Source organism: Oryzias melastigma, linkage group LG6 (genome assembly GCF_002922805.2).
Source record: "Oryzias melastigma strain HK-1 linkage group LG6, ASM292280v2, whole genome shotgun sequence".
NCBI classification, from domain to species: Eukaryota; Metazoa; Chordata; class Actinopteri; order Beloniformes; family Adrianichthyidae; genus Oryzias; species Oryzias melastigma.
The window spans coordinates 560,977-573,463 of record NC_050517.1 but is presented as its reverse complement, the minus strand read 5'-3'; the positions used below and the strand labels follow the sequence as shown (position 1 = coordinate 573,463).

The following is a 12,487-nucleotide window of genomic DNA, read 5'->3' as shown; positions in this document are numbered from 1 at the left end:
GGCCCTCGAAGGAGGGTAGAAAGCGCTATACAAGTATACGCCATTTACCATTTACCATTTAGAACTATTCATTAATTAATTAATTTTCTAACCTGGGCTGCTGGAGTCTAACCCAGCTAATCTTGTTGGCAGGATACACCCTGGACAGGTCGCCAGTCTGTCGCAGGGCCTCAATCACACACCCATACACACTTAGCGACAATTTAAAGTAACCAATTAACCTAGGAAGCTGGAGAAAACCAATGCATACACGGGGAGAACATACAAACTCCACTAAGAAAGGTCCCCCATTAGTGATTCTGTCATAACCCTTGTGCTATCCCAGGCTTGTTTACATTAAAAGTGGGGTCATCTGGACCCCACAAGACAGCGCGCTGAACTTTTTTTTTCTCCAATGATTTTTCTTCACTGGTGTCCGTGGCAGACATGAAGTCCTGTCCACCTTTGTCATAGAAGGGATCACACATTAGCATAGGGGTCAGGTCATCTGCACCCCATAAGATAGCACAAGGGTTAAGTCTCGGCTGGGGAAGTTTACATTTAAATATAAGTAATGACTTTTTGTTTTAGCTTGACGTTTTAAAGTTACAAAACCAATGTTCTTGTGTATTTTCCAAGTGGTAGCAAGCTACACCCTAGTGTAGATGACCGGCAAATAATGAGGATGTCCTTTTTTCATAACTCTCCGTTTGGTGGTATAAATGTAGAGGTAGGGGAAGAATTCAAATTTGGCCACTCTGTGGTGACTTATACATTAAAGTGCGACTTAAATATGATTTTTTTCATCTTCAGTATGCAGCTTTCTTGGCTACTGTACGCAGGAAAATACAGCCATCAGATACGTGAGCATTGATTTTGGAAATTTGTTCACCAGGAAATCCCGTTCTATGTGTTTTAGTCCAACATTGGATTTATTTAGGATTCCAGACAAAGTGATGCAACTTTCTGGTGTTTTTTCTAAGATGTAAACTTTTTTTTAAAGAGAGTTTTTGTCCAGATCAACATTCTGCTTCCTTCTAACTGTGTCAAAAATGTAGGTTCTTTAGTAAAATCAGTCTAAAACATCAGACCCTAAGCCACAAAACAGAAAGGGAGAGTGACAATAGTCAGGGGAAGTTCAATTAGGGCTGTGAAAGTATGAGAAAGTAAGAGTCCACATTGGCTTTAAAGCTGCTGATTTTCAGGAATCTCTCCACCTGAGCTCAAAAATATGATTGGTTACAGTCAATAACAGAGATATACAATCAAACCTCTGATATTACAGTTTCCTCAGAGGACAGATTGACTGAATAAGAACCTCAATGTTCAGAGGAAACAGCAGAACATTTCCTCACATTAGCTCTTGAAGTCCACCGTCCCTTACCTGTCTGTACCACATGGCGGGGTCCACAGCTGCCGGCCTCCCCATGTCCACCCCTTGCTTGACCTCCTCTGTCCCATGATGCCGTGCTTCATTCAGCTTGACCTTAAGACCCTCCCCCTGGGCTGCAGGGGCTTTAGGATCCTCTCCTTTTATCGTAATAACAGACTTAGCCTGGTCTGAAGCAGCGGCGGCGTCTTTGGCCTTGGATGAACTTAACCCTGTCTTTGCCGCCAGGTCTGTGAGGCTGGGGCTGGACTGAGTGGGTGGTACCAAGGCTTTCTGCTTCCACTCCTCCTTAACTGAGGACTCCGGGTCTCTGCCCTCCCCCCTCCTGTCCGCCTGCCTCTGCCTGTCCTCATACTGCTGACGGTAAGCCGGGTTAGAGGCCAGCAAGTGGGCATGGTACGCCGGATCAGCAGGGTAAGAGTAGGGGGGGACGTAGTACTGGTTGTAGTACAGAGGATGGTTGTACAGGTTGGGGCGTTGCTGGATGACTGATGGTTGCTGGTTTCCGGTCTCCACTTTACTTTCCTCTTGAGGCTCTACCTTCAGCTTCACCTCTTCTCGCACATCGAGGTCCTCTTCCTTCTTCACCTTCACCGGGGGGTCCTCCCCGTGAGGCGGAGGAGCAGGGGCCGCTCCAGGACTCGGGCTTGGGTAGTTTGGAGAATAGTAAGAGTCGTAGCTGGGGTAGAACTGGGATTCCTTACTGGGACCCTGAGGGCTGAACAGAGCCTTCTTTGCCCCCTCGTGAGGTACTTGATCCGGCTCTTGCTTGATCTTTATCCCATCTGCTTTCGCCTCGCCGTCCTCGCCCACATCAGAGATGTCAGAGTAGGCGGGGCTGCTGGTCTTGACTGACACGTTGTCAGCTCCATTCTGGTTGGGGTGTAAGGGGGGCACGAGCCCAGCCTCCATCCTGCCGATGGAGGGGCTGGGTGCAGTGTCGGAGAAGCTGTACACTTTGTCCGCCTCGGCTTTCATGCTGGCCAGACGGCTCTGTTGGCCCTCCACACAGCCGTTGAGCAAAGCGTCTGGGCTCTCCGAGTACAGACCTTTGGCCTCCTCAGACTTTCCAGCCTTATTAACAGCAGATGGACTATCTTCCTCCTTCCCTCCTTCTCTTTTCTTTTTGTCTTTCTTTTTCTTGTCCTTGGAAAGAGCGGCGGCGGTGTCGGCGAGTGACGGTGCTTTCGGTTGGCTGTTCTTCAACTGGGGACTGCTGGGAACAGACTGAACCAGTGAGCCCGCGGCTGGTGGAGATGCCTGCAAGGAATACAAGGATGTGGGTCCAGGGCTCGTGTGTGTCCCGGGCCGTCCCAACTTCCCTCCTTTCTGAGCTACTTTATCCGTTTTCCCGCTGGCCGACGGCTTCCGGGCCTTTCTGTCATCCATTCCATCATTGCTGGCCTCGTCAGTTAAACACGCTTCCTCCTCGCCACCGTCAATGCCCTGCGGCTCAGTATCCCCCGGCTTCTTTTTAACCTTTGACAGCCTCAAAGATGGGAGGGGCACATCAAAGCCCCGCCCCTTAGAGGCCATGCAAGAGGCAGGGGAGAGGCCGGAGGCGCTGCAGAAGCCCAGCTCAGGATGGAGGACAGAATCCTCTCCGTATTCACTGTCTCCATCCTGGTCCAACCTGACGTCAGGGTCGTTGTGGGCGTGGGCTTGGTGATACTTCAGTCCGTTGATATGTTTGTATTTCTTGTTGCAGTTTGGGTGAGGGCAGTCAATGAGCACGGGGGACGGGCAGCTCCGCTCCAGCTGTGGAGGGAACTGAGGGTCAGCTTTTCCTCCAGAGGGAGGCGCAGCTGCAGGGTTAGTCCTCATGCGCTTCGATACCTTGGAGTCCTCAGAGCTGGAGGTGGGTTCCACATCAGACACAGGTTTGGTCCTCCTCTTGGCGGAGGACGGGCTGGCCTTGGCGTCATCGGCGCCGCTGGCCGTCTGACTGCCTCTCTTGCTTTTGCTGCTCGCAGCAGCGCTTCGCGTCTTGCTGCTGTTGCTGCCTTTGCTGTCAAAGGTGTTGCTGCTCTCGTTGGACGGCATGCTGCTCCCAGAGCGCATCCTCTTCCCACGACCGCGACCACTGCGCATCTCCATGTCACTGGTGGGAGAATCGCAAAACCTGGAGCAACACGGGCCAGGAGAGAAACACGGTCAAAGTTATCTGTGAGTTTTGTTTGTAATGAAAAACTAATTCAAACAGTTTTGGAACAATTTAAGGATAACCAGTTATCTTCAAGCCACTGAGAGACACTGACCATTTCCCTTTTCAACAGCTTTATCTTGAGTCTTTGCTAAGATATAGATGACAGCGTCATCAGCGTACAGTTGGCACTCAGCCGCTATGCAGAAGTTTGGGAGTTCACTGATGTAAAGACAGAATAGGAGTGGACCCAGGATTGAACTTTGTGGAATCCCCATTTTATATTCACGAGGAGCCGATATAGTGCCATTGATTTTACACTCTAAATCCTAAACTCCAGATATGATGTAAACCAGCTGAGAGCTTGTTGAGAAAATTGTTCTTTTAAGTTTATGCAGAAGTATGTCAAATGTCTAAAAAATTTTCTTTGCTTTTCCATTACAAACGTGAAAGTGTTGTACAGAAAATGTGCACCTTGGGGGGGCCCAGTCGTGTCTAGTGCAGTCCAGAAGAGTCCCAACATAAGTTTTGTTTCTCCAGGTCACGTTCACAACCAGCATCCCTGCAGAGACAAACAGGTTCAGAAACCAGAAAAGCTCCAATTGTGGATGCGGGGCCTAGTGTCCCCCAAGGGGTTTGACTGCTTACCATCTTCTGTCTCCTGCCAAACAATTCCCTCCAAGTTAACACTTGTGCCTGGCTCACAGGGTCCCAGACACTCGGGTTCGGTTGCCAGAGCAGTTTCCGCTGTGTTAACTGCAACTGAGCGCGTGCGAACCATAATTTGCTCACAGGCGGAGGAGATGTCATTGCTGTGGGTGATAGGACCCAGCAGGTGAAGGGGAGGTGGAGCTGAAGAGGAGACTGGAGAGTCCATCTGAAGAGGAGAGAGGGACAGAGGGTGAGAGGTGAATTCTGATGGGACTCCATCAAGATTCAATTTGACTAGATCAACACCAAATACAGTCTAACTTTTTTGGGGTGCCTATAATAAACTGAATGTTCTCAAGTCTGCAGACTTTGTGCCATCAGTCTCCTCACACACAGACGGTCTGGCTTCAGTTAGTAAAGAGCAGTGGAAAGGGACCAATGAAGCTGAGTCCAGGCTCTGTAAATGTCACATGTTTCAGTGGCTCATAAACATTGATTTCAGCAATATATATAAGTAAGACTGTGACCAGAATGAAGCTTTTAATGTAGGGACTCCATATTCCAGGCTGCTGCCATATCCACAAAGGGTTGGACTGGTTTTAGTTGTAAAACATTTTTAGAAGAGCTGGGTATCGCCAATAATTTACAGAACAAATTTGATTTAATTCACCACAGCCTGGATCGATTAGATTCCAAGTTTTTCAAATTCTTTCAATTCAGTCAATTTTGAGTTTCAATTATAATGATATTGCTAATACCATACAGTCAGTCTGCATAGATTCTCTTTTCATTTTGCCACTGGGTGGTGATCGCGCTATAACAGTACACCTTATTCCAGAAGAAGAAGAAACCAAGAGCCAAAACTGTGTTTTAGACCATAAATGATTACTTTAAAAAATATTTCCTTAAAAGAGTTTGTAAAACTCATGCCTGTGAGTTTATAAAGATGTTTTTCCAGTATGTTTGCTGCACGTGACTCTGTGCAAGTTACTAGGATTCAGCCCATGCCGAATTAGTGTTTGATCACTCTCCACGAGGTCCTCTTCAGGTTTTATAAGAAAGGTTCCGGTGCCACTGGAGGAAAAGCGAAACAGAGCTAAGACTGGGAGGCAGCGCTTGAATATGTGAATGGTTTTGCTTTAACTGTTCTGAGAGCTTTCTCAAAAGTCGGCATCGTTGCTGAACAGCCACCTGGCAACAAGACTGACTCCAATAACAATGAGAAGTAGGGGTGTAATCACAAAATTCACGGTTCGGATTGTGTCACGGTTTCAGGGTCACAGTTTGGATCATTTGTTGGATCAGTAAAAAGTAAAAAAAAAAAAAAATAAAAAAAAAATAAAAAAAAACAGCAAAAAGCTATTATGAATTGTTGGAAAGGCTTCAAAACAAATATTTAATAATGTTAACTAATTGAGGCCTATTTATTAAAACAAAACATCTTTAAACTTCGAACACAAACAAATGCTAAAACATGTAGTTTCTGACTACATTTACATGTATTGTGACCAAATCTACAAAAATTCACAGAAAAGAATTCTTAGTTTGGAAAATACCAAATCTATCTGGAGTAGCCCTTAAAATACTGGTGTCTAAATTAAACCGTAAATAAATCAGTTAAAATTAAAAAATTTTTGGTCTTAATTGTTTTACTGAAACTAACTCTGGGAACATTTAAATATTCAAAATAATTGTAATGTGTAAAAGATGGCAATGCCATGCCCGTTTTTCCTGGCGATTTATGATCCCTTTCGCTCGCCATACCATTGTCCCCTGATTGGACGTTACTGAGCAGCAGCTTTCTCCTGTGAGGGACAGCTGCTGCTATGGCTGATCCTAACTGAGAGATTCACTGAACCCAGAATGGAGACGTATACCCATGCTTTTATTCAGCTCTTAAAATTAAATAAACCTTATATTTCACAATCCGCGTCCTCCATGATGAAGTTGAGAGAAGTTTTTGACGGGAACTCCTCCCACAATGCAGCAGGAGCTTCAAGTTCTCAGACTTTTGGAGAACTGTGAAGCAGATACTTTAGCGCTTGTTAAAACAAAAACGATTTACATGAATTTGATGCAAACTGCATCCGATGTGAACAGACGATTGATTTCAGTTACGCAGAGGTGTGTGCGCGTACGTAAGGGGAACATAAAACACATTAAAATAGGTCCCTCATGAAATTAACTGTACAAAAACAGTTTAACTGGCTGAAGATATTAATAAAGATTGAACAAAACTTCCTCGTGAAAGAGATATTTGCAAATTCTCCTATAGCAGAGCTACACTAGCAAAGATGCAGTGATGGTTACAGTTGTTTATCTTGGGGTTATGTTCTAAAAATAACCACAATAGGTCAAATCCAAAGTAGGATTACAGATGTTTAAAGGCAGTAAAAGGCCTCGACTGCTGTGCTCCAGGGTATGACAGGGCACCACTGCCCACTACCTCAGTGCCAACATGAACTGCGATTAAAGCGACTCGCAAACAAAAATGAATGATTGTGGGTAGTGTGGGGATCCATGGGTGCACACTTTACTCCACTTACATCTACTCTACATGCTGTTATTTCTAGTTTGTTGTTTTTCTTCCACATCCATATATGGAGGTCGGCCTACAGAAAATGACCTGTGCTCCTAGTAGCCAATCTCTGTGGGTGTTTGCTTCAGTTCATGCTTGTGGTTTATTTGTTCTGGCAGTCATTAGAGTGAAAATACTGGATATACCTGTTGTATGAATAAAACTCTTCATTCTGGAGATAAACAGATCGCTGATTTGCAACAAACCCCAGATTATAACTTTTATGTGCTATAGTTGAATTTACTATCTCAACTTAATCTGCATCTACATTAAAACAAAAATATTTTTCATATTGGAAATAAATTTATGCTTTAAGAGGTTAAACCAGGTTAAACTTTTTAAATTTCCAGAAATGACAATAAAACACAACGTTGCAATGACCCAGTTTCTATTAAATCAAAATTACCCAAATAAACAAAAACCAACTCAAGGGATGAATGGATGAGAGCAAGCATTGTTTTTTTTTTTATTAAATTCACCCAAAGGGAGCGTTTTGGGTGACGTCACAGGAGTGTGGTGCACGCCCACCGCTCGTGCAGCGCCGCTAGTCCATTGACAGTCTCAGATGTATGGAGAGAAATAAGTATCACCCTGATTTATGAATGAGTAATTCTTAAATTTGCATTTGTGTATTTCTTGATTTGTGCACAACTTTGGATTTGTGCATACCTAATTCTTGATTTGTAACTCATATAATATATTATGTGCATAAGTAAAAAATTATCAAATAAAAAAAATACAAAATACAATTCACACATGCACACTTTAAAATTACAACAACTTAAAACTAATTACACACACAAATCTTTAAAAATTATACACAAATAACTTCTTATGCACGCACAAAACCTCAGTTACGCACAAATCAGTGGTGAGACTTATTTCCTGTCTCACAGATTCGACAGTGAGTGATGCATTTAAACACTACTAGAATGCTGGGTCATCAGACTTTTCTTATCAGCCGTTTTGAACTTAGATTGTAAATGATATCCGGTGAAACTTGACATTGACTCGCGTAAACAGATATTCCCAATAATTAACCTTATATAAAAAGTCTAAATAAACATTTTTAAAACATTTGTCCCTTTAAAAAATAAAAATATTTCCCAGAATAGAGCACTTCCAATCTGCAGCACGTCACCTGACGGCGCCCCCAACACGGGGCTCTGTCCCAGGCCACAGTCACAGGGATAGCAGGCAGCGCCAGACCCTTCTAAATACCCCAAGATTGTAGCCGGCCGGTGGACTGATCAAGCCTCTCTGCCTCATGGGCGTTTAGAAGGGCCTCGTGTTGCTATCACCGCGTTCTGCCACCGGTCTCCCCGCGGTGCGTGCGTAAGTGATTCATGCATAATTGTTAAAGATTTACATGTTTAATTAGTTTCAAACTGTTGTAATTTTGATTTGTGCATGTGTAAAGTGTATTTTGTATTTTTTTTATTTTTCTACTTATGCACAAAACGTATTATATGACTTACAAATTCAAAGTTATGCAAAAAATGTACGCACAAATCAAAAATTACGCACCCACAACTTGGAGTGAGTCTATTTTCTCTCCATACAGATGCATGTGAGAAGCCCGTTTAGCTGTATTTAAAAGTGTTTGTTTGATACGCAACTTGTCTCTCATGGCGCCCACTATGCTGCGCTACGGACAGACACATCATACCTAGACGCACATTTAATTTAAAAAAGTATTTCCATTGCAGTTTTGCATTTCGATACGCCCCAAAGACACTTTCACTTTCAAAAACTTTTTTTCCAATGAATGCCATTTTTTTTAAATTGTGGTGTTTCTACAAATAAAATTTATTATCAAAAATCCAATTTGCGCAATTCTAGAGTTAATGGAAACGCAGCTTATGACACCAAGTCTTTCATATATCGAACAGAGCTGGTGAAAGATTCAACAGATTTGCACTGTTTTGAAGTTTCACTCTTCCAACTGTAGGTGGCAGACATGCACTAGCAAACTGTAAAAAACACAAAGGACGAAGAAGCCCCTCCCTGCTTGTCCAGTGTGAACAAATATGCTAAACGTGCATCCAGAAATGCATGTGAAGCATGTTCTTGAATGTGCGTCACATGACCAGTGTGGACGCAGCATTACAGGCAGGAACTCACCTTCTCGCAGCTGTTCCCCGGCTTCATGCCCCGGCCGTCATCCTCGTACTGCTCCACAGTTATGGCCACAGCCGGACCGAGACCCGAGGAGTCCAGAACCATATGTCCAAACTGCTCATCTGCTCCCAAATCAGAGTTCTGCTGGCCCTCAAACTGGCTGTTGCGGGGGGTCCCCAGAGCTGCAACTGCAGCTCCAGACTCCTCCTCAGCTTTCACCCCTTTAGTGGCTGTCGTTTCGCTTTTGTCCTTCTTACTTTTTCCACAGATAACCTCCTTCTTGACTGTGGGAAGCGAGCGTGAGTTCTTGCTGCTCTTGTCACCTCCTTTGGTCAGCAAGGAGGTGGGGCTCTGGGGTGGAGGGTCTACAGGGGCCCGGCCCTGAACTTCCCTCTTGGCTCCATCAGACACCAGGAACTTGCTGCCATCCTTGGAGTTCTTCATACGCTTTGATTTGGATTTGCCATCTTTACAGTGCATGGCAGCTGAAGGGCTGACAAACTTAATGTTGTTGGGTAAAGCAGCCACAGCACCAGGAGGGGCTGCGGCCCCTCCCTCCTTATTTATAGACATTTCAAGCTTGTCCTTCTCTAAGTCGGCCTCCAGGTCAATGATCAGATTCCCGACACCAATGTCCCACTCATCCCCGCTGTCGTACGTGTCCACCGCACTGGAGTCCACACTTTTCCCGCCTGGAGGGCTGCTCCGGCAGGACATCTTATTTGGAGCGTCCTGGTGCTGCGGGGGCCACAGGAGGGCTGCCCTCCTCCGGCTGCAGGGTGTCTCCTCAGGGCTGCAGTAAACACCTCCCCACCACCTCCCACATCGCTCCTGAACACAGAAGCAGAAGACAGGGTGAAGAAAAGAGACACCTAAGGGGCGGGGCATCTCTAAAAGCAGCAACACTATGGAGAGAACATACACTCATCTGATTTGTGCGTGCAAGATTTTTGATGTGTAACTCATACAATATACTTTGTGTACTTGCAACTGTGTAATCACTAGGGTTGGGTATTGAAAATAATTTCCAAATTTCCTCTTCTGTGGGCTTTGAGGACAGTGAAGGTGAAGTTCTCTCTTTCCTCTCTGCTTACATCTTCACAGTCAGTTTTCTGGACAATCTTAGCTCCTTTGGATGTCTATTTCCTCATGTCTGATTGACGTGACCTTTTTTGGATAGAGAGAATTGTCCTGGTTTACTCTGAAGCAGCTGCTTCAGCAGAAACAAGGAGACAAACACGGAAAGGTCTCCTCTGGTCCGGCAGTCTTCTTTTATCCCAATGAAAACACTTTAACCCCTGGAGCTTCCTGCACTATGTTCTGAAGATCAGTTCAATTAATTTTTCAACTTTTTATTACTAGTGAAATTACATTTTCATGATCAAACCTAACGACTGTGTCTTCCTTGATCTGGGGGGTTGACAGAAACATGAAGGACGGTGAATTCTGGTTCACCTTCAGGTGAAGCTTCTATCACACATGAATTACCTTGTCTCAACAGGTGCTGGCCCATCTCAGGGACCAGGTGTGCACCTCCTTACACCGCTGCCACTTCAGGGTGGAGGTGACGCTGCCACCATCTGCCTGCTCCTTACCTGGACAAAGGAGCAAAAGAAGGAGTGACCTGGATGTTTGAATTCAGGACTTTCTCAAAAGCATGCAGACACAAACCACACATTCATATTGCTATGAGGGACTGTATAAACCATCCATTAATTTTCTAAACCTGTTTTGTCCCTTTCGAGGTCACGGGGGTGTCAAAGCCTAACCCAGACACTTTTTTTTGCAGATATTTTTTTTTTATTTTTGCCGCGATCACTTTTCAGTAACTTTTTATTGTTGCTGAGATTGCTTTTTTGTTTGCAGATATTTTTGCACCGTTTCCTTTTTTTTCTGCAAAAATGGTTCTCAGCTACCGTACTAAATTTATAAAATAAATAAATAAAAAAAGAACAAAGTTTTGTTGAAAAGTAGGCAGACCATTTCTCATGTCATGATTATCTGAGAAGGAAATTGGAAAAAAAAATTAAAGTAATTCAGAACGTACTTTAAAATGCTAAAATATTTCTCAGATCTCAAGTTTTATGCAGTGATTATGGCTGCCACGGTAAGTCGACTAATCGACTATTAAAACAGTCGACGAATAATTTAGTAGTCAATTAGTCGTTACTTTATTTATTAAATGGAGTCAGAGTGCAGTAAAGCTGAAAGTTAAAATGGCATTTTAACTTTTTGACATTTATTGGGGATTTTTAAGCTAATTTGGAGTTTAGTTAATATTTCATCTACATGCTAGCTATTTTGGCTAATTTAGTTTTTTTTTGTTTTGTTTTGAAGCTATTTTTTAAATTTAGCTATTTCAACACCATGCTAACTTAAGGTTGTTTTTTTGTTTGTTTTTTGGGCTATTTTGGGGTTTAGCTATTTCAGCTATATATTAGCTATTTTGGCTAATTTAGGCTTTTTTTGTTAAAGTTTTTTAGGCTGTTTTGGAATTTAGCTAATATTTCAAAACCATGCTAGGTTAACTTAAGCTTTTTTTGTTTGTCTTTTAAGCTACTTTGGAATTTAGCTATTTCAGCTATATGCTAGCTATTTTGGCTAATTTAGGCTATTTTTTTTCTTTTTAGCTTTTCTAGGCTATTTGGGGATTTAGCTAATATTTCAGCACCATGCTAGCTGTTTTGGCTAACTTAGTCTTTTTTCGGGTTTTTAAGGCTAATTTGGCATTTAGCTAATATTTTAGCTTGCTATCAGCTTTAGCATTTTTAGCTTCATCGATTTCAGCTATCAGTGTTTTTTGTGATCTATTTCAGCATTTACAGGCATCACCTTCAGTGGCCAAATCTAGCTTACAGCATTCACACATGCGATATCACGGGTAATGCTATGCATCTAGCTTAAAGTTAGTTTAAAGCTAACGATGGTTAAGATATGCATTTTAAATCCACTTTGTGTATGGCCTGATTAGTCGACTAATTGGAACAAAATAATCTGTGAATAGTTGACTATTAAAATAATCGTTTGTGACAGCCATTGTAGTGATACTTAACAGAAGGATGAATCTTTTTTTAGAATAATGAAATGATCTTTTCTAGCGTTCCTTTTCAACATGGTGTATATGTTTGTTCATGTTAAGATGATTCTGCCTCTCAGCCAGTCAAAGCACGATAAATTTAATGCCAACTATACCTATTTCAACTATACCTTTCATTACACACACACACATATATATACTCCTCTTGCGTAAAAGTGAAAACGTATGTATGAGAGAGTATATTTATGCGTATGTGAGAGTGAGTACAGATATATGTATGTGTGAGAGAGAATATATTTATGTGTGGTTCTGGTTCATCATGAACTATGTCTTGTGTGGCCCATCGTGTATTACAAATATTCTTTTTAAGCAGAAAAATACTCCGCTCAACACTTTGTAGTAACAAACATTCTCGATGGAGACAGTAAAGGAAATCTTTGCGCACACACACAGAAACACACACATACCCAGACACGCACACCTACCCATGCGCAGAAACATGCAAACATACACAAACAAGCTGAGAAAAATGCAAATATACACACACATGCACAGAAACACACAAACATAGACACACATGAGCACACA

General features: G+C 43.0%; 1 protein-coding gene across 3 annotated transcripts in view; it reads right to left on the bottom strand.

Moving 5' to 3' along the window:
* LOC112152436 (zinc finger protein 609) overlaps positions 1-12,487 on the bottom strand; it is a 20,948-nt gene that overhangs the window by 5,455 nt on the left and 3,006 nt on the right. For all 3 annotated transcript variants that reach the window (XM_024282023.2, XM_024282025.2, XM_024282024.2), the window contains exons 2-6: positions 10,351-10,457; positions 8,866-9,693; positions 4,161-4,389; positions 3,987-4,074; positions 1,364-3,491 (exon numbers count right to left, since the gene is read on the bottom strand). In XM_024282023.2, the coding sequence (XP_024137791.1) occupies positions 1,364-3,491; positions 3,987-4,074; positions 4,161-4,389; positions 8,866-9,579 (3,159 nt within the window). In that variant the 5' untranslated portion in view covers positions 9,580-9,693; positions 10,351-10,457. The remainder of the gene's footprint in view (positions 1-1,363; positions 3,492-3,986; positions 4,075-4,160; positions 4,390-8,865; positions 9,694-10,350; positions 10,458-12,487) is intronic.